General features: G+C 49.4%; 1 protein-coding gene across 1 annotated transcript in view; it reads right to left on the bottom strand.

The window, feature by feature from the left end:
• Positions 1-517: 517 nt before the first annotated feature.
• rbpjl (recombination signal binding protein for immunoglobulin kappa J region-like) overlaps positions 518-21,076 on the bottom strand; it is an 80,575-nt gene continuing 60,016 nt past the window's right edge. Inside the window, exons 7-12 of the mRNA XM_072515276.1 lie at positions 16,234-16,371; positions 14,400-14,509; positions 9,623-9,763; positions 7,864-8,019; positions 6,687-6,790; positions 518-3,732 (exon numbers count right to left, since the gene is read on the bottom strand). Of these exons, the coding sequence (XP_072371377.1) occupies positions 3,459-3,732; positions 6,687-6,790; positions 7,864-8,019; positions 9,623-9,763; positions 14,400-14,509; positions 16,234-16,371 (923 nt within the window). The 3' untranslated portion in view covers positions 518-3,458. The remainder of the gene's footprint in view (positions 3,733-6,686; positions 6,791-7,863; positions 8,020-9,622; positions 9,764-14,399; positions 14,510-16,233; positions 16,372-21,076) is intronic.

The raw sequence follows: 21,076 nt of genomic DNA, 5'->3' as shown, positions 1-21,076 counted from the left end.
TGTTTAACTTCTCGACCTGATCCCTGGACCCCTGTGACCTTGTGTGCATTGAAACCCAACCCAACCAGAGAGAACTTGGTGCATTTTGATGATCTGAAGTACGCTGATAGCTGATTATATCCATCCTTAAAGGAGACAATCTCGGTGAAGAGAGGCTACACCCACAAGAAACCAGATATCATCAACCTGAAACAGCAGTATTAATGCACTAATGATGTTGTGTGAAATTCCTTTCCCTATTATTTTAAGATGTGATGGTGCCTTTCTTAAAACTGGCAGATATAGGAAACCTTTGTAAGTATGTTTGTGAGCACACTCTAAATTGCACAGTGCGATCCCATCCCATTAATTCCTACATCGTCTGCACAAATTCCACAAAAGTAATTTCACAATTCCAAAACTTCTTTTGGAAGGTTTATTTCCAGTGTACATTAATAGTAAGTGCTTCATGCTGTCTTCGCTTGAAAAGTCACAATTCTGGGGGTGGGTGGGTGAGTGGGGGCGGGGGGGGGGGGGGAGAATCATTCGCTCTGGTTGATTGTGTAAATTGGACATCACAGCAGCTGCCCACTATACAGAAGGAATCTTGTTGAAGCATCTTTACCACACGGTCTCTTTTTGGAAAGTTCTGCTGAACAACGCACCAATCAGGCAGTGGCAAGGCGTTCCCCTGGAATCAAGACCCCAGGGGTGGAGGTCCGACCTCGCGAGGGCTGCCAGCCAATCAGACGTCTGCAGATTTTTTTGCTCAATAGCAACACTGAGGATGTGGTTGTTGCTGGAAGGACATTCCCTGGAGTCCCAGGATTGTGGAGGACAAAGGCTACAGGTAAGTAATGCCAGTTGGTGGGGGGAAGTGGGGGGGGGGGAGATTGTGGGGTGGTAGTTATGGGAAGAAAGGGGTACAGGGATCTGGAAGCAAGATCAGGAGATTAGCTATCAGCGGGCACCCTTCTACCCAATGTCTAGTCCATTGATTAGGCACTGAGTGCCTTTGATCGAGAGACCCTCATGGTCACAAGCTGCCCGCACATGTTTACCTGTCCTATATGTCACATGGCAACAGGCCCTCTTGCTGGATTAGTACCAGTGGAGTCAGGATGAGGCCCTTAAGTGGCCTCTCCCTCAATTGGTGGGGGTGGGAAGGTCAACCATGGAGATGGAAGGTTAGCGAGATTCAGGTACATTAACACCCCCACCTAAGTAAATGCCTTTCCCACCTCCAGGCCCAAGCACCGCCAGTGAAGATTCCACCCCTTGTCTCGCATTGATTTTCATTCCATTCATGAATCTTGAAAGTTCAATGAGCCAGCTTTACCTCATCTCCTAACCTTCCATCAGAAATTGGTTAGTGACTACTTCACAAACACAGAGTTAATTCCAATGAATCTTACGATGAACGGAGAACATGACCTAGAGAGTTCATTGTTTAGCTATGCATTGGACACCAGGGACCTACACTACTGGGTGCTCAGGTCTACTTAATGCCCAATGTATTAGGCACACTGATGGGTTCCTGTCGTATCTCTGGCTCTAAGACCCTGCAACTTCAGCACATTATGGTCATAAATTGAGGACCTTTGACTTATCCCATGATCTGTCTGGATTACCGGAACACTACTCTAGAGGCTCAGTCCTGCATGGGAAACCCCCTCGCCCCCTGTCAGGCTGTGATGTTTTGCTGTTATTTCTCTGCTCCTCTCTTCTTTATTCTGCCAATTGGTTCGGACACTGAAACAACAACTGGCTCCAGATCCTGCTTGAAGGTTTGCGGGTGGTTGTCTTGATCCAACTCCTCTATAAGGACAGCCAGCAGCCCCGTTAAAAATATCAGCCACTGGAGGCCCCTCATGGTGACAAGCTTGTGCACACAGTGTGTCCATGCCCCACCATGGTTATCCTGGGCCATCCAGCCTGGGATATCGTTCAGAAGGTGATGCCGGGCCTGCTCCATGCTGTCGCTATTGCGGTGAAGATGCTCTCCCCCACAGGGCAGTTCGGTTCGGAATTCCAGGATATTGCCCCTGCCACAATACCGGATGAGCTGATATGTCCAGTTTAGAGAGGACCATCCCCCAGGTGCGATGATTGCATCCTCACAAACCCCAAGCAGCTAAGGAAAAGATGGTAGGGGCAGCAATACATAGAAAAGTGAAATAGAAATGGGAATGATGCCAGAGAACTATAACGGTATCAAGGATGAGGGACCGCATGTATATGGGGAGTGCAGAGAAACTGGGATTGCTCTCCTTAGCACAGAGAAGGTTAAAGATTTATTCAATAGAGGTTCAAAATTAAATGGGATCTTGATCGGGTAGATGGGGAGAAGCATTTTCTAGTGACAGGAAGGGCAGCGACCAGAGGGCACAGATTGAAATTAATTGGCAAAGGAGCCAGAGGGTATATGAGCAGGATTTACTTTTGAACCACTGATCTAGAATGCATTGCCTGAATAGGTGATAGAAGCAGATTGATTCGTAACGTTCAAAAGGGAACTGAAAAAATGCTTGAAAAGGGGAAATTTGCAAGGAGAGAGGAAAGAGCAGGGGGAGCGGGGCTAATTGGGTAACTGTATCAAAGGGCCAGCACAGGCAAGGTCGGCTGAACAGCCTCCTATGATCCTGTGATAAGTCAGGATGGTGCATGGTGGGCGTTCCTTTGACGTTGCTAATTGTCATTCTTGGGGAACGAGATCGCAGGGCTGCGGGGGGCACACTGTGCAGCCAAAGTGATGTTAAGTCAGCTTGAATGACATTGAGGACTTTGGAATCTTCAATCCAGGCCAGGGCTGAGTGTTCCAGCGGTGAAACCACCGGTGGCAATGACGTAGTTCTGTCCCAGCATCGCAGCATGGGAGCTGAAAAGAGAAATGGTCAGTTCTCGGAGACAGGAATTTCCCGGGATGTGAGCACAGACTGTGGGGCCAATTGTGTATCTGCTGAAAATGATTGGACCAAGTGAATCTTTTGGCTTGTTGAGGTGTGTTTCTGTTACAGGGTTTCCAACATCCCAACAAAGATTTACTGTTATTAACAGCAAAGAAGCAATTATCCGACATAATGACCAGAACCTTGGTCAAAGAGGCAGAGTGATGATGTCGAGATGCCGACGTTGGACTGGGGTGGGCACAGTAAGAAGTCTGAAAACACCAGGTTAAAGACCAACATATTTGTTTCCAATCACTAGCTTTTGGAGCACTGCTCCTTCTGAGGAAGGGCGAGGAGGAGAAGGAGGAGAGAAAAGGTAGAGTTTGCAGTTGGAGGAGCTCAGAGATTTCAGGGTTGTTCAGCTGAAGATTACAGGAGGAGGCGTGGCTATGGAAGGATTTAAAATCGGAGGCGAGAATTTTAAAATCTAATATTTGGCAAACCTGGAGCCAATGTAGATGTGCGTGCACAGGGATGATGCGTTAACGAGGCTTAGTGTACAAGCAGCTGAGGACGCTCTTCCCTTGGCTGTTAGCTCTGCATGAAGAGGTGGAAGTTGGTTCGAGTGAATTCCTGATGGATAGTGTTCAGAAAGTTGTCAGACTCCTCTGGGATTTCTCGGACCACTCTCTGGCAGGGGAAGCAGCCTTGCTCCGGGGTGTAGGTGAAGGTGAAGGTGCTGGAGAAGATGATTCCATCGCTCCGCATCAGAGACAGGGGGACTGTGGTGGGCTGCCTTAGCCAACGCCACTCACTGCTGTATGCACAGATATCAGGAACCACACAGATCACTGATTTGGGATTTCTGTCAAGAGAAGACATTTGATATATCAGAATCCAGTTTTCATCATGTCCATTTCTGACCTGCTGTAGCCCCTCCCTAACTGCCTCCGACACCCACATCGTCACAGTATCTAGTTAATTTTGTCTGTTACACTTCTCCCCATCGCCTCAGCCTTTTTGTAGTTCAGCTGTTTAATTATCTCCCAGTTTTCACTTGAGAACTTTACAGATCACTCTCATTTAGGGGAGACAACGACATAATGGGAACGTCACTGGGCTAATAAACCAGAATCCGAGGCTAATGCTCCAGTGAGCTGGGTTCGAAACCCAACACAGCAACTTGTAGAATTTCAATTGAATTAACTTTAAAAAAAAAAGTGGAATCGAACATCTCAGTCACGGTGACCATGGCAGCTATCACCCATTATCCTAAAAACCCACATGGTACGCTAATATCCTTCAGGGAAGGGAATCCTCCGTCCTTACCTGATTTGAGCGGCATGTGTAGCAGACCCACAACAACGAGGGAGACTGCCCACAGTGGCAATTCGGGATGGGCACCAAATGCTGACCCTTATCCGTGATACCCAAACCTCATCAACAAATATTTTACAAAATTCTACATCCCCTCCTTCAATATGGGTGTTTTTGTGTGCATTTGTAAGCACACATGTGAATGTGTAGATTTGTATGATACATACATACTGAGGGGGTGACCTAATATAATTAAAATGATGATGGAGTCAGGATAGAGGGAGTGATATCAAGCAACGCCAGCCGCAGTCTCTTTGCGAGTTAGCCGGTCTTTCAGCGCACCAGGTTTAATTTTCCACTTGCTTGGAAAATATTTCCAAGGTTCTTCATTTCAAATCAAGTATAGGCCACAGCGAGCCCAGGAAACACATCTCCCAAATAAAACAAGTTTGAACTGTCGTTACGTGAACTTAAGCAGAAAGAGGATTGGGCGAGGTGACAATGCGGCTGCCCATTGGCGACGAGTCTGTTCCAAACCAATTTCACCCCAAGATGCTTCCACTTGTGAGAGATTTTAAAACAACAGCCCTTAAATATAAAATAGCCAGTAAATCCAATGGGGAATTCAGGAGGAAGCTCTTTAATCAGGGAATGGTTAGAACATGGAATTCAAGGAATAATTTGCATTTAAGGGGAAGCCTTGTTTCTTTATCCTTTCATAGGTGTCGCTGGCAAGCCCGATATTTGTTGCCCATCCCTAATTTCCATGGAATCGGAGTGTCGCGCAAGGCCATTTCAGACGACAGGTAAGAGTCAACTGCGGGTCTGGAGTCCCATGTGGACCAGACCAGGTAAGGACGGTGGATCTCCTTCCCTAAAGGGAATTAGTGAACCAGGTGGGGCTTGTACAATTGGTGGCGCGGTGGTTAGCACTGCTGCCTCACAGAGCCAGGGACCCCAGTTCAATTCCGGCCTTGGGTGACTGTCTGTTTGGAGTTTGCACGTTCTCCCCGAGTCGCCGTGGGTTTCCTCCGGGTGCTCCGGTTTCCTCCCACAGTCCAAAGATGTGCAGGTTTGGTGGATTGGCCGTGATAAATTGCACCTTAGTGTCTGAGGATGTGCAGGTTAGGTGGAGTAACAGGGATAGGGCAGAGAAATTGGCCTAGGTAGGGTGCTCGTTCAGAGGGTCGATGAAAACTCGATGGGCTGAATGGCCTCCTTCTGCACTGTATGGATTCTATTTTATTCTATGGTGATAGTTGTTATTGCCGCCATTGCTGAGACGCGCATTATTATTTTTATGTCGTGTGAATTCCCTATAATTGGCATAAATGGAGAAATAAAGCAATCAGTTCAATCCTAAGTTTGTTAACTTTCCTCATTAACAACACAACCCATTCGCTGTACCTCACTGATAACTTCCTAAAGTCTTAAGCATGTTCACACCACACTTTACTGTGATTGCTACTGTTAACTGACAGCAGCAGAATCTGGTCCCATATCTGGGGAACCACAAAACACTTCATCCTTTTGATAGTTAAATATGCAAATGTAAAGCCTTATTTATCAGTCTATTTTGAAAAACAATGTTTTTACACAGTGAGTTATTATGATCTGGAGAGCAGTGTCGGAAAGGGTGGCGGAAACAGATTGCTGAATACATTTCATTTTTAAAAAATAAATTTAGAGTACCCAATTATTTTTTTTACCAATTAAGGGGCAATTTAGCGTGGCCAATCCACCTACCCTGCACATCTTTGGGTCGTGGGGGTGAGACCCGCACAGACACGGGGAGAACGTGCATACTCCACACGGACAGTGACCCGGGGCCGGGATGAAACCCGGGTCCTCGGCGCCGTGAGGCAGCAGTGCTAACCACTGCGCCACTTTGCTGCCCCTGCTGAATAGATTTCAAAAGGAAATTATGAATACATGAAAAGGAAGAGAAATTGCAGGGCTGTCCCGGTGGAAAGAGGAGGCAAAAGTGGGACCAAGTGGCTAGTTTTAAAGAGCCAGCACAGCTGTGATGGACCAAATGACCTCCTGTTGTGCTGTATAATTCCATGAACATCAAAGAGACTTTGGGTTCTAAAACCCAACAGGGGTGAGTACAATGAACTCAGGATGCCTGCAGATAAAGGCCTCGGTGAGGCGGATTGGCCATGCTAAAATTGCCCCTTAATGTCCAAAGATGTGTAGGTTAGATTAAGGGGTTATTGGGATAAGGCGGGGAGTGGGCTTGGGTTGAGTTCTCTTTCAGAGGGTCGCGCAGATTCGATGGGCCGGATGTTCTCCTTCTGCACTGTCGGGATGCTATGGATCCTCCAGTCGTTGGGACCCTCTCTTCCCGTCGGCATCGTAGGGTGGATTCAATGGGAAATCCCATTGACAAGTGACGGGAGTAGAGAATCCCGCCAGAAGCGAACGGCGCTCCACTGAGAAACCCTGGGCTGGGGGACCGGAGAATTCTGCCCAAAGTCCAGTTTCTAATATCGATCTTACCTGTACATTGTTTCTGCCTCCACATCACCAAACCACACTTTCAAGTTTGGGCTGAAGCTTTCCCCTTGTACTTCTAACATTGCGACATCACCGCCTCCATTCAGCTTGGAAAAAGAGAGAACAAACCTTGGCCGGTTACACTAATAGGAGCATGGCCTGCAAAGGTTATGAGGGGTCAGGCACAAACGTAATGATCATGCGGTAAGTAGTGCATGGCCTTTCAAGCACTATCTCAAATTAATCAAGCATTAATTGTTCATATTTTCACTCTTTTGTTTCTCTCTCTCCTCCTCAGCTGGGTCTTCAGTAAGGATGCTAAAGTCAAATTCACTAAAATGACACCAGGGTCGAGACAAACCCCCAGGACTTATTTTCATTAAGAAATCTAATAGAAGCCACCTTTTAGTGAAATGCCAAACCGAGGACTGGCAGACCTCCCTGGTGAACATGAAAGGTGACATGGGCACTACGTCAGTCAGAGGGATTTTTCCCCAGTGTTCGGGCCAACACTTATCCTTTACCCCACATCAATAAAAAGCAGATTATCTTGTCATTTACCTCATTGCTGCTTGTGGGCGTTTAACCTGTGAAAATTGGCCGTGCATTCACAGAAACCACACCACTGCATTGACTGTAAAGTGCTTTGGGATGTCCTACGGTCACCCAATTTATGTTTCCTTATGAAAGGCAACATTCTCTCGGCCTCTGAGAAATGTGCCCAATCTGCTCTCTCTGTCTGGGGTAGTGCACGAATATTGATCAGTGCTCACGGACACGTGGAACTCACCACGTCCTGACCCGGTCTGGCCTACATGTGACTCCAGGACCCACAGCAAGTGGCTGACGCTTAACCGCTCTGTGAATTCTAGCTCAGCAAGCCTCTCAGCTGTTAAAAACGTTGGCCCACAACTACCTGCTCAAGGGCTGTTAGGGGTGGGCAATAAATGTTGGGCCTTGTCAGTAATGCCCACATCCCAAGAACAAATAAAAATTACATGAACTCCCTCCTTTCCTTTGGTCCCCCTGGGCTCTGCATTCAGAATCGCTCTCTTCAATCTTGCTGATGTCTTGCAAGTTGCCCTTGGCCCTTGAACTCAGTCTCTCGGTTTGAATATCTAAATGCCATTGAAAGCGCAAAGTGCTGTCGCATTCTCTGACTTGACTGTAAAGATCTTACCTCAAGGCTGCTGATGATGGGAATAGGAGTGACAGGAATGTGAAGTTGTGCCAAGCTCTCACTGAATGTGTATTCCACAGCCTCAGTGCCAATGATTGTCCAGCACGCACCATCATTCAGCACTTCCCGGTTGGCTTCCTTGGGGCAAGGGGTCGCCTTTGAAAGGTCACAACAAAACATCAGGTCAAACTTGAGTTCTTGAACAAAACATCGAGGGCTGGATTCTCCAATTGAGAGATTAAGTGCTGACGCCGGGACTGAACGTTCCCGATGGCGGCGCCGGTCACTGACCGACTTGGGACATCCTAATGGGCGAGAAGTGGCGCAATTCCAATGAACGTTGGCGTGTGATTTGCGGAATCGACACTGGAGAGCCTGACGAACAGGAGCTGCATATAGGCAGTCCACTCCCCACGCACCCTCATCCCAGCCAAGATGATGGCACTGGTTGTGCTGGAGCACGCCCATTCCATTGAGGGGTGGGCTGGGGCCAGAGAGTACCTAGGGGGGGTAGCCTGGGGAGGCACCCATACGACGAGTGGCGCTAATTTCACAGTGAATGGCTGCCTTGCAGGCTGCAGCAACGGTGGACAGTGCCGGTCCACCCCACAGCCCACCTCCTGGCTGCTGGCCCTGGCAGTCGCTCCCCGGGGAGCATAACAACTATATAACGATGTTGAGCACGTTTCATACCCCCTATTGTCCCTCAGCAGACACATCGCCTGTTTCCCGATTTTAAAATACCGCAAGTCAACCTCGACATCGATAATTCCTCCTGACGGAGGTGGAGAATCGTGCAGGCCCAGAAATGCCGGTTCGAGCCTGTTAATGATCTGCAAACGACTGTACAAATTGCATGCCGGCTTGCGGAGTGGAATGCATTCACGTCGCTGTCGGGGCACCAGAGCTTGGCATTCTGCTGGACGCCCAGCGCAGCCTTGATTTTTGGCTGACGCGAGATTCTCCACCTGATTGTGTTTCCCGATTCTGGGGTCACTGGACGGAGAATCCCACCCCTACTGTTAAATGTGATTGGGTGGTACCCGGAGGAAGCCCACGCAGACACGGGGGGGAAGGTGAAAATTCCACACAGACGGTCACCCGAGGCCGGAATCAAACCTGGGACCCCAGTGCTGTGAGGCAGCAGTGCTAACCATGGTTAATTTCCTCTGGGAGCACCCCAGGAGAAAAATCAGAGAGACTAGAAAAAAATAACACTTCAAAAAAACTTTCTTTTGATTATTAATATTAAAAATAGCTAAAGACTGTCTGAGAGTCAAAGATTCATCCAATCGAATAACAAAGAGTCTGGCTGCTTTCTGGTTGGTGTGGGGAGTCAAGGCACTGCGACGATGGCTATGTTAGGCGACCAGTAGGAGGAGGAGTGTGGTGGGGCAGACGAAGGAAGTCATGTGATTTATCCAAGTCCAGTTGGCAGCCCAATCCTCTGCTCACAGCGTTCAAATAGTGTGGTATTATCAGGTATTACGGTACCTGAGAGGCTGAAGTGCCATTGGTTAAACCTAGGGGTTTTACCATTGGCTGTAGGGTATGGTAGCTCCGCCCCAATAGGCGGGGTATAAGAGCCCGTGCCGTCCGAGCAGCCCTCATTCTGTACCTGAGCTGCTGGGGAATACTTCTAGCTTATTAAAGCCTTCAGTGTACTACAACCTCGCTTTAGTGGTCATTGATCGTGCATCAAATAGTCCAATTCGTCTAGCCCCAGGAACGGAGAGCCCCAGATGGTTGGCAAGGATACCTGGAACTGTATGATGTTCTCGTTGGACAGACACAGGTACATCCTGTCAGTGTCCTTGAAGTGAAAGGCACACTTGTGTAGCTGAGAGAGGGGTTCGTCCACATCCAGCGCTGCATACTGCTTGTTCACCTTCCGAATGATCTGTCCGCATAATCACCACAGTGAGAAACAAATTATTGTGCCAGTCCGTCAAACAACCACCTTTTAGCTCAAGAATGTAAAAAAATTTGCTACTTTCATAAGCATGGCTGAAAAGAGAGACATGTTTTCCAAAATCTTCCAAAGTCTTTTGGACTCTGGAATGGTTCCTACAGATTGGAGGGTAGCTAATATAACCCCATTATTCAGAAAGGGAGGTAGGGAGAAAACAGGGAACTATAGACCAGGGAGTCTAAAGTCGGTAGTAGGGAAGTTGCTGGAGTCCATTATCAAGGATTTCACAGCACAGCATTTGGAACGCAGTGGTGTAATCAGACAGGTCAGCATGGACTTACGAAAGGAAAATCATGCTCGACGAATTTACTGGAATTCTTTGAGGATGTAACTAGTAGAGCTGACCAGGGAGAACTGGTAGGTGTGCTTTATTTAGACTTTCAGAAAGCTTTCGACAAGGCCTCACACCGCAGATTACTATGTAAAGTTAAAGCGCATGGGATTGAGATGGGTAGAAATCTGGTTAGCAGACAGGAAACAAAAAGTTGGAATAAATGGGTCTTTTTTCCAATTGGCAGGCAGTGACTTGTGGGGTACTGCAGGGACACCAAGGGCTGGATTCTCCGAACCCCCCGCCCCTGCCGGTTCGGAGAATCGCCGGGGGGAAGCGTGAATCCCGCCCCGCCGCCCTGACGCCGGCTGCCGGATTCTCCGGCGCCGGTTTTTTGGCGGGGGCGGGAATCGTGTTGCGCTGGTCGGGGACCGTTGGCAGTGGACATCCCGGCGATCCTCCGCTCTGCAATGGGCCGCGTGGCCGCCCGTTCTTCGACCAGACCCGCTGGCGTAAATCAAACAAGGTCCTTACCGGCGGGACCTGGCTCTGCGGGCGGCCTGCGGAGTTTTCGGGGGGGCGCGGGGGGGGATCTGGCCCCGGGGGGTGCCCCCCCGGTCGCCTGGCCCGCGATCGGGGCCCACCGATCCGCGGGCAGGCTTGTGCTGTGGGGGATACTCTTCCCCTCCGCGCCGGCCGCTGTCAACGTCCGCCATGGCCGGCGCATGCACTGGGATCACGCCAGCACACGCTGGCTCTTCCGCGCATGCGCCAACTCGCGCTGGCCAACGAAGGCCCTTTGGCGTCGAATGGCGCGGTGCCAACCCAGCCATCGCCGGCCTAGCCCCTGAAGGTGTGGAGGATTCCGCACCTTCCGGGCGGCCCGACGCCGATGTGGTTCACGCCACTCCTCGGCGCTGGTATGGACCACCCCGCCGTTTAGGGAAGAATCCCGGCCCAAATGTTCACATTATATATTAATGATTCAGACGAGGGTAGGCTTCAAATGAAGTTACTGTGAAAAGCCCCTAGTCGCCACATTCCGGCGCCTGTTCGGGGAGGCTCGTACGGGAATTGAACCGTGCTGCTGGCCTGCCTTGGTCTGTTTTCAAAGCCAGCGATTTAGCCCTGTGCTAAACCAAATTTGCAGATGATACAAAGTTGGGTGGGAGGGTGAGCTGTGAGGAAGATGCAGAGATGCTTCAGTGGGATTTAGGCAGGCTGAGTGAGTGGGCTTTTGCATGGACAATGTGGATAAATGTGAGGTTATCCGCTTCGGTAGCAGAAATTTGAAGGCAGATTATCATTTGAATGGGTGTAAATTGAGAGAGATGGCTACTCAGCGAGACCTTGGTGTCCTCATGTATCAGTCTCTGAAAGTAAGCTCGCAGGTACAACAGGCAGTAAAGACGGCAAATGGCATTTTGGCCTTCCCAGCGAGAGGATTTGAGTATCGGAATAGGGGTGTTTTACTGTGATCGTACAGGACATCGGTGAGGCCATACCTGGAGTATTGTGTGCAGTTTTGGTGTGGTTACCTGAGGAAGGATGTTCTTGCGATGGAGGGAGTGCAGCGAAGGATTACCAGACTGATTCCTGGGATGGCAGGACTGCCATATGAGGAGAGACTAAGTCGGTTAGGATAATATTCATTGAAGTTTAAAAGAGTGAGAGGGGCTAGAATCTCGACAGTGCAGCAGGAGGCCTTTAGGCTCATTGAGTCTGCACGACCCTCTGAAAGAGCGCCCTACCTAGGCTCACTCCACCACCCTATCCCTGTAACACCGTAACCACACCTAACTTCTGGACATGAAGGGGCAATGCAGCATTGCCAGTCCCCTAACCTGCACAGCTCTAGACTACCGGAGCACCCATAAGCAACCCACCCACACACTGGGAGAACGTGCAAACTCCACACAGGCAGTCACTCAAAGTTGGAATTGAACCCGGGTCCCTGGAGTTGTGAGGCAGCAGTGCTAACCACTGGGACACCCTGCCTCCACCCTCTCATGGAAACTTTAAAAATTCTAACGGGATTAGTCAGGGTAGATTCAGAAAGAATATTCCCAATGGTTGGGGAGTCCAGAACTAGGGGTCATAGTTTGAGGAGAAGGGGCAAACCTTGTAGGACTGAGGTGAGGAGAAATGTCTTCATCTCGAGAGTGGTGAATCTGTGGAATTCGCTACCACAGAAAGTAGTTGAGGCCAAGACGTTGTGTCATTTCATGAAGGAATTAAGTATAGCCCTTGGGACTAAAAGGATCAAGGGATATGAGGGGAAGGTGTATTGATTTTGATGATCAGCCGTGATCATAATGAATGACGGAGCAGGCTCGAAGGGCCGAATGGCCTCCTCCTGCTCCCATTTTCTATATGTGTTTTTATGTGTGTTGCTGAAGCTTTTCATATTGCACTCATCAGAACAAACACTAGGCAGCTTCGAAAACCAGGGGCTGGTTTAGCACAGTGGGCTAAACAGCTGGCTTGTAATAAAGAACAATGCAGAACAATGCCAGCAGCGCGGGTTCAATTCCCGTACCAGCCTCCCCGAACAGGCGCCGGAATGTGGTGACTAGGGGCTTTTCACAGTAACTTCATTTGAAGCCGACTTGTGACAATAAGCGATTATTGTTATTATTATTAAATTCATTGTTGGGTAAACAATGGTACTGGATCTAACACAAGAATGCCAAATTTCAAATAATCCCAACAATGTATACTACAGGAGAGAAGGGAGCTTTGGGGGGGGGGGGGGGGGGGAGCGAGAGTTTCCCATTGCTTTCCTCATGTAACACCTCAACCAGGACTGATTTCCAACCAGTCAGCATCCTTTTTTCTTGGAGTTGCGATCAGTTGGAAATTTGATGAGTGAACGGAGAAAAGTTTTGATAACCTGCTTCTCTTTTCAGCAAAATTCAAGTTCCTAACTGGAAGTGACTTTTGTAAAAGCCACAAGCGGAGCAGCCGACGAGGCCCCTGGCTGGTTGGATTTTTGGGGCCCAATTTGAAGGGAATAGGATTAAAAATGAGAACAACATCCTGCATTTCCATAGCACCTTTAATGCTGGATGTAAAACATGCCATGGTACTTCACGGGAGTGCTATTAAAATCTACCCTCTTGCTTTGAGTGACCGGTTAAATGGTCCAGCAGCCCATTCAGTCGCACCCGGGCAACTAGGGATGGGCAACAAATGCCAACCTTGCCAGCCGTGGCCGCACCCTGGATGTAAATGTTTTAATTCTCCCCTGATCAGATAGGCTGCAAATGTAGTCCTTTATTTTAATGTAAATGATACTCATGGCTAGCCTCGGTGTCCTGTGCTGGGAGAGGGAAACTAGCCTAGTTTGGAAAACGCAAACAACACACACAAATCCACACATACTCAGAAACCCACACACACACACAAACAAACCCCCCCACACGCACCCACACAGCAACAAACACCCACACACAAACAGATCCTCACACACACACAAACAAAACCACACACAGACAAACAGAAACCCACACACACACAGAGGCCAAAAGGTATGGGCTTGAATGCAACGCATGTTTTGTGCCCAGTCACTCCCGAGGCAATAAACTACTGGCCTACGTCCCAAGGCGGTGCACAATGGCGCACATTGTGAGGGAGAGGGGAGCTCTCAAAAGCTACATGGGCCCATACTCTGGAAAAAGGGAGTTATCCCACACGGGATTGAATAGAATATGCATCACAGAAGTAGGCCATTCAGCTCAACTTGTCCATACTAGATGGTTACTCTATTGGCTCTCCCTTGTTACATGAGGTCGCCAGAATGCTTGTCAATCATCAATCACCTTCCTATTGACACCCCTTTTTGGGGGATTGAGTGGGTGAGTGGGTTTGCAGCCGGATACCCTTCCTGAGTATTAGTGGGGGCAGGCATTAATACGCACTGCTTTGCTTTGACCAGCAACTGGGCTCTGTCGTCGCCAACTAGTCCTGTGTCGTGGAGTCCTGAACCCTGGGCCTTTCGGCTCAGAGGCAGGAGAGCCACTCCAGCTGTCCCCAACCATTCCATGCTGGCATAGGAGAGAAAGGTTAGACGGGAAGAATAAATAAAATAGGTGGAGAGAAGAGAAGTTGCATACATTTAACCTTTAGCCACATTAAACTTGAATAATATTCTTCAGAATTTAATGGTTCAACAATTTCTCTATCCAAATTGGGACTCTTATTTTAGATTAAACCAGGAGAGGGCAGAATGAGCAGTAATATTGAGGATCACCGGACTTAAGTCAAAACTGAGTGCACAGGAGATGGTCATACCATGCTCGGTAAAGAGACTCCCGAGGCGGTGCAAACCAATTTGACAGCTGATCCGTATCTGATGTACCCGTCACGAGGGCGGAAATCTCCCCTCTGACAATGATCGTTCTCTGCAGAGGAAACAAAGAGGAGCAGGATAAGGTGGAGGTGGCACAGCAAGACGTTGCCTGTGCTTCCCAGCTGTGAGTTCATGGAATGTTACATGGCAAAGTCTTGACGTTCCAGGTCCCGAATTTCATTTTGACGAGTGGACGGTGTGTGATTTATTTTTGAATGTGCGGTGGCCAATGCAGGCCGACATGGATTCAGCAGAGTGGGGGCGAGGTCCAATGACAAAGGGAGTCCCAAGACAATTGGAGTCCAGTGTCTGCTGTGAGATATTACCACGGTGTATACATGAGCAGGCCCTGGATCAATTGCATCGGTGGTTCCCAAACTGTGGATCATGACCCTCGTTGGGGTTGCAGAGGTCACATTTTGGGTCACGAGCTACCCCTCCGAAACAACAGCAACTGACGCAACCCTGTCCAGAGTACCATGGGAATGTCACTTTAAGAAATGTTTGTCTTCTCAAGTGGCTGCAGTGATGTCATTGTGTGGGTGGAGCTGAGCTCTGCTCTGCTTTTTTACTTTGGCTTTGAGCTGGAAACGGTTTTTGGCTCCGAGTTTTAGTTTGGTTTTCAGTTGGAGAGCTGCATTCAAACCAAGGAGGTGTCTTTTGGGTCACTCTCTCTGTATGCTAAAGAATGTCTCCAGATCACTTGATGATTTCAAAGTAATACCTGTTTCTGTAAAGAATTCAAACCTACTGTCTTTGTTAAAAAGGGTTTTTGACTTATGGATGTTGTTAGGAAAGTTACTAAGGGTTACCTATAGAGTACTGTACCTTTGGGGGGAGTATCAGTGTTGGTAGTTAATAAGATGTTTACTGTGTGTTTATAAAACGTTAACTGGATTCATAGAATAAACATTGTTTTTGTTTTAAAATACTTTAGATCTCTGTTGCATCACACCTGTAAAGTGGGCCCTTGTGCTCCCCATAACCAAAATCTATTCAAAGTTGTGGGTCAGGTGAACTCCATGATATACTTTGGTGTTCGCTAAACCCTGGCCCATAATAAGAGGCACTAAAATGTAACCAGTGAAAACTGCACAGGAGGACTGAGAAGCCTCCCAGAACTGCCCCACCCACTGGTTTGCTGCATTACTGCAGGTGAATGGGAAGAACTCCTCAGGGGCTGGCAACTCTGCTTCTGGAGGTCCCATTAAAGAGCCAGACTGGTGGGTCAGTTCACAGCAGGGACTGAGTTATGGAGCATTGCCGAATGCCACCAGAGGAAGTGAGGTGACGTGCTAGCCCCTCTGTGACAATGTTAGAAATGCAGGTCCCTTTAAGAGTAAACCAAGACGAGCTTCAGTGTGAATTGAGAGCAAGTGATGCTCACTGAAGCCTGTACTCGAGAGCTGGGTTTCCCCCCCAGTGGAGGAGCTGCTTCGAGACAGCGAGAGAATCAAGAAGGGCAGAGTGGAAATCAGTGTTTGTACTGGACTGAATCATAACAATAAAACAGTCGTGAACCACAGAATGTATTCTGCTGCCTGATTCGATAAATGGATATCCACCCGTAAAATACTGTACACCCTCTTCAAAGCCTTCAGATCCTTTCTAAACTGTGGTGCCCAGAGTTGGGCATAATACACCAGCAGAGGCCTAACCATGGGAAGTTTGCCATAACCATCTGTAAGGATGCAGCAATATTCAGAAAACCTGACTATTATTTCCTGTCTGAAGCACCTCCTGCTGAGGCTGATGTGAATTGAGCTGAACTCTTACCCAAGTGCAGAGTGAAAGCTGCCCATTGCCTGGCACTGGCGACGAACTGTTCCCCCTCCACACACAGGTACCGGGTACTAACCGTCTGAGATCGCAGACGATTAAACAAAGCCACCTTGGAGCCTGAAGAGATACACACTGGGAACAACAGTTAAACACGGTGAATACCTTGTCACCGGAAAAGACTAGGCCCGTAACGTACTTCTGAACAACTTTCATTCAAATGGCGTCCTGAAGGATATGGTTCCATGGGCAGCATTCTCACTGCTGAATGGGTTCCGTTTCAGATCCCAGAGCAATGTGGCAATGATAAATGTTATTCCTGCTTTAGAATGTCTACCCCACATTGCAGCTCTGGCTTCCAGCTCTTTCTACAGTTTTGTTTACTTTTCTCTGTGGCGCACTTGTTATGACCCCCTCGGAGGTTACGGGCTATACACCATCCGGTTCCCCCGAGACCACCACGGAGTACGAATGCCCCTGGTACAACGGGGCGGGGTTTCCCCTTAACAAGGGGGAACCTGATTGTATTTAAGCCCCGACCTGGGTGCATGTTGGGGAGGGTGACCCTTTCGAGGCAAGGAGAGTTTGCTGTGCATATCGGATAGTCCGTGTTCACTTTACACCCTGCTGTGCGTTCCTGTGTGCCTCTTCATTGGATTCTACACTGGCGACGAGGGTAAAGTGGAGCTAAAACCGGTACAGTGTATGACAGCACTGGCCCACTTCGTCAAGGCCCCAGGTGACTAACGAGATCCCCACATAGGAAATCATAGAATTTACAGGGCAGAAGGAGGCCATTCGGCCCATCGAGTCTGAACCGGCTCTTGGAAAGAGCACCCTACCCAAGGCCAACACCTCCACCCTATCCCCATAACCCAGTATCCCCACCCAACACTAAGGGCAATTTTGGACACTAAGGGCAATTTAACATGGCCAATCCACCTAACCTGCACATCTTTGGACTGTGGGAGGAAACCGGAGCATCCGGAGGAAACCCACGCACACACGGGGAGAACGTGCAGACTCCACACAGACAGTGACCCAAGCCGGAATCGAACCTGGGACCCTGGAGCTGCGAGGTAATTGTGCTATCCACAATGCGACAGTGCTGCCCTAACCATTCGATGTGAGTAGTGATGAGTGGGCTCAAATGATTGAGCGGATGGAATTTTATTTTGAACAATCGCAATAATGGGAGACAAAAGTATTGCTGACTGCAGTCGGTGGGCCGACCATAAACAACCTAACCCACCCAGATGCGGCGCTTTTTGGAGAATCCAGCCCCGGGTCTTTTGCCACATTGGTTAGCCTTGGTCGAGGAGCATTTGAATCCAAAGCCCCCAGTTATAGCCCACCGAATTCGCTTCCATTCGGCCTCCCAGGCCCAAGGAGAGTCTAACAGCAACTGTTTGGCGCTACAGGAAGCTCGCCGAAACTTGCGGATTTGGGCCCACATTAGGTGAGTCCCTGCAAGATCGCTTCATTTGTGGATCTGTGGTACTGCCACATAGGGGAGACTACAAACAGAAACCCACTTAACCCTCCAGCGAGCAATCAAAATTGCAGTCTCCTGCGAGGGCACAGAACCAGGGGCCCGAGAGCCCCCGCGAATGGCGGTTTTAAACTTCGGTCAGCGGGGCAGTCGCTGGCCTCCCCAATACCCTTGTTAAGGGGAAACGTGCCCCGTTTTACCAGGGGAGTTCAAAATCCATGGTGGTCACGGGCAATGGGATAGTGTGTAACCCGTGACCTCCGAGGGGGTCGTAACACTCCCCCCCCCCCCACCAAGTCTGGAGAGATGCCTACATCCATCGGATGTGGAGGACGGCCCCTGGTCCTTTTGCAGAGGGCACGGCGTTCTGGCATCAACGGAGCAGGGCCTGGGGGCGTGTATCGCACCGGTGACCGCCGCTTGCGTGCGGATCGTCGAGGTTGGGCCGGCATGGCGCGGGTGGCAGCATCACAACGTTCCCTGGTGGGCAAATGTCCGTGTTGGAACCACGAGAGTCTGAGAGCGTAGGGCCGGAGTCCGGCATTTCGCCTCTGGGACATTGGCAGTTGGAGAAGGCGGCAGAAGGACGGTAATGGGGGCTGTGGGAGGGCCGGAATTGGAGCATCATGGTCAGCGTCCGGCGACTCCTGGGTGCGCTGGCGGATGTGGTCCGTGTGACGGCTTGCCTCCTTTCCCTGTGTACGGACTGAGTATGGGACTGGTCCCATTGAGCGAAGTATCACGCCTGGGAGCCATGTGGCTCTCTCAGGTCGTCAGGTAAAGCCCGGTGTTGGGCGCCGTATAAGACCATGTGGCAGACCCTGGATAACTGTGGGTCAGTTTGGGTCCATTCCTTGATGCGTTCTGCCGTGACCGGCAGGCAGTCCATAAAATCAAGAGCGGCGACGACCTCTTCGGGCGATTTGGGCTCCGGTGGCCTCGTGGAGAGGGAAGGCAGCTCAACAGAGAAGGAGGTGCTGGAGGTATTAAAACGCATCAAGATAGACAAATCCCTGGGACCTGTGAAATGTATCCCAGGACATTGTGGGAGGCTGGGGAAGAAATTGCCGGACCCCTAGCTGAGATATTTAAATCATCGACAGCCACAGGAGGTGCCTGAAGATTGAAGGGTAGAAAATGTTGTGCCCTTGTTTAAGAAGGGCTGAAGGGATAAGCCTGGGAACTACAGACCGGTGAGTCTTACTTCTGTCGTGGGTAAGTTGTTGGAAGGTATTCTGAGGGACAGGATCTACAGGCATTTAGACAGGCAAAGGCTAATTAGGGAAAGTCAGCATGGCTTTGTAAGGGGAGAGTCATGTCTCATGAATTTGATTGAGTTTTTTGAACGGGTAACCACGAAGGTAGATGAGGGCAGTGTGGTCGATGTTAACTACATGGAATTTAACAAGGCCTTTGACAAGGCACTGCATGGTAGGTTGTTGCAAAAGGTTAAATCTCCTGGAATCCAGAGCGAGGTAGCCAATTGGATACAAAATTGGCTTGCCAAAGGGTGGTTGTGGAGGGTTGTTTTTCAAACTGGAGGCCTGTGACCAGCGGTGTGTCTCAGGGATCGGTGCTGGGTCCACTGTTACTTGTTATATATATTAATGATTTGGATGGGAATGTTGGAGGCACGGTTAGTAAGTTTGCAGATGACACCAAATTGGTGGCATAGTGGATAGTGAAGAAGGTTATGTAAGATTGCAACAGGATCTTGACCAATTGGGCCAGTGGGCCGATGGATGGCAGATGGAGTTTAATTTGGATAGATGTGAGGTCATGCTTTTTGGTCGATCAAATCAGGGCAGGACCTACTCAGTTAATGGTAGGGAGTTGGGGAGAGTTACAGAACAAAGAGATCTCGGGGTACAGGTTCATAGCTCCTTGAAGGTGGAGTCGCAGGTGGACAGGGTGGTGAAGAAGGCATTCAGCTAGGTTTTATTGATCAGAATATTGAATACAGGAGTTGGGACGTCTTGTTGATGTTGTACAAGACATTGGTAAGGCCACACATGGAATACTGTGTTCAGTTCTGGTCACCCTATTATAGGAAGGATATTGTTAAACTAGAAAGAGTGCAGAAGAGATTTACAAGGACGCTACCAGAACTTGATGGTCTGAGTTATAAGGAGAGGCTGGATAGGCTGGGACCTTTTTCCCTGGAGGGTAGGAGGCTTAGGGGTGATTTTATAGAGGTCTATAAAATAATGAGGAGCATTGATAAGGTAGATAGTGGGCAGCACGGTAGCACAGTAGTTAGCATAGTTGCTTCACAGCTCCAGGGCCCCAGATTCGATTCCCGGCTTAGTTCACTGTCTGTGCGGAGCCTGCATGTTCTCCCCATGTCTGCGTGGGTTTCCTCCGGGTGCTCCGGTTTCCTCCCACCGTCCAACGATGTGCAGGTTAGGTGGATTGGCCAATGCTAAATTGCCCTTAGTGTCCAAAAGAAAGGTTAGGTGGGGTTACTGGGTTATGGGGATAGGTTGCAGGTGTGGGCTTAAATGGGGTGCTCTTTCCAAGGGCCGATGCAGATTCGATGGGCCGAATGGCCTCCTTCTGCACTGTAAATTCTATGATTCTATGATAGTCGACACCTTTTCCCAAAGGTAGAGGAGTCTAGAACTAGAGAACATAGGTTTAAAGTGAGAGGAGAGAGATACAAAAATGACCAGAGGCAATGGTAGAGGTGGGTACAATTTTGTCCTTTAGAAAGCAGTCATACAGTTACATGGGCAGGGTGGGTATAGAGGGATACGGACCAAATGCAGGCAAGTGGGACTAGCTTAGTGATAGAAACTGGGCGGCATGGACAAGCTGGGCCGATGGGCCTGTTTCTGTGCTGTAAACATCTATGACTCTACAACGCATCAGCATTTGGGATCCCTGTATCAGGGTGGTGTTCCAAGGTGTTTGTTTATGCGGCTAATAGTATCGCCCACCATTGGACCCTGGCCGACGGGATCGGGGTGGATTACCCGAGTTGTGGTTTGTGATTGGTGTAGACCGTAAACGCACGGCCGTAGATGTACTGGTGGAACTAGCGGACCCCAAAAACGACAGCCAGGCCTTCCTTCTCAATTTGCGCGTAATTGCGCTCCGCGTCGGCGAGTGTCCAGGATGCGAATGCTGTGGGTCGTTCCGATCCATCGTCCATGCAGTGTGCGAGAACAGCCCCCACCCCGTAAGGGGAAGTGTCGAATAGTAATGGAAGTGGCTTGGCGGGGGCGAAGTGGGGGAGCAGTTTCTCAGAGGACAGTTTCCCCTTCACCCCCGTGAACACCTTCTGTTGCGGAGGGGCCCACTCCCAAGGGTACCCCTCCTTCAATAGTCGGTGGAGCAGGCTGAGCA

This window comes from Scyliorhinus torazame, chromosome 8, assembly GCF_047496885.1.
Source record: "Scyliorhinus torazame isolate Kashiwa2021f chromosome 8, sScyTor2.1, whole genome shotgun sequence".
NCBI lineage: Eukaryota > Metazoa > Chordata > Chondrichthyes > Carcharhiniformes > Scyliorhinidae > Scyliorhinus > Scyliorhinus torazame.
Note: the sequence above shows the minus strand (reverse complement) of the source record. Positions and strands in the feature narration are given on the sequence as shown.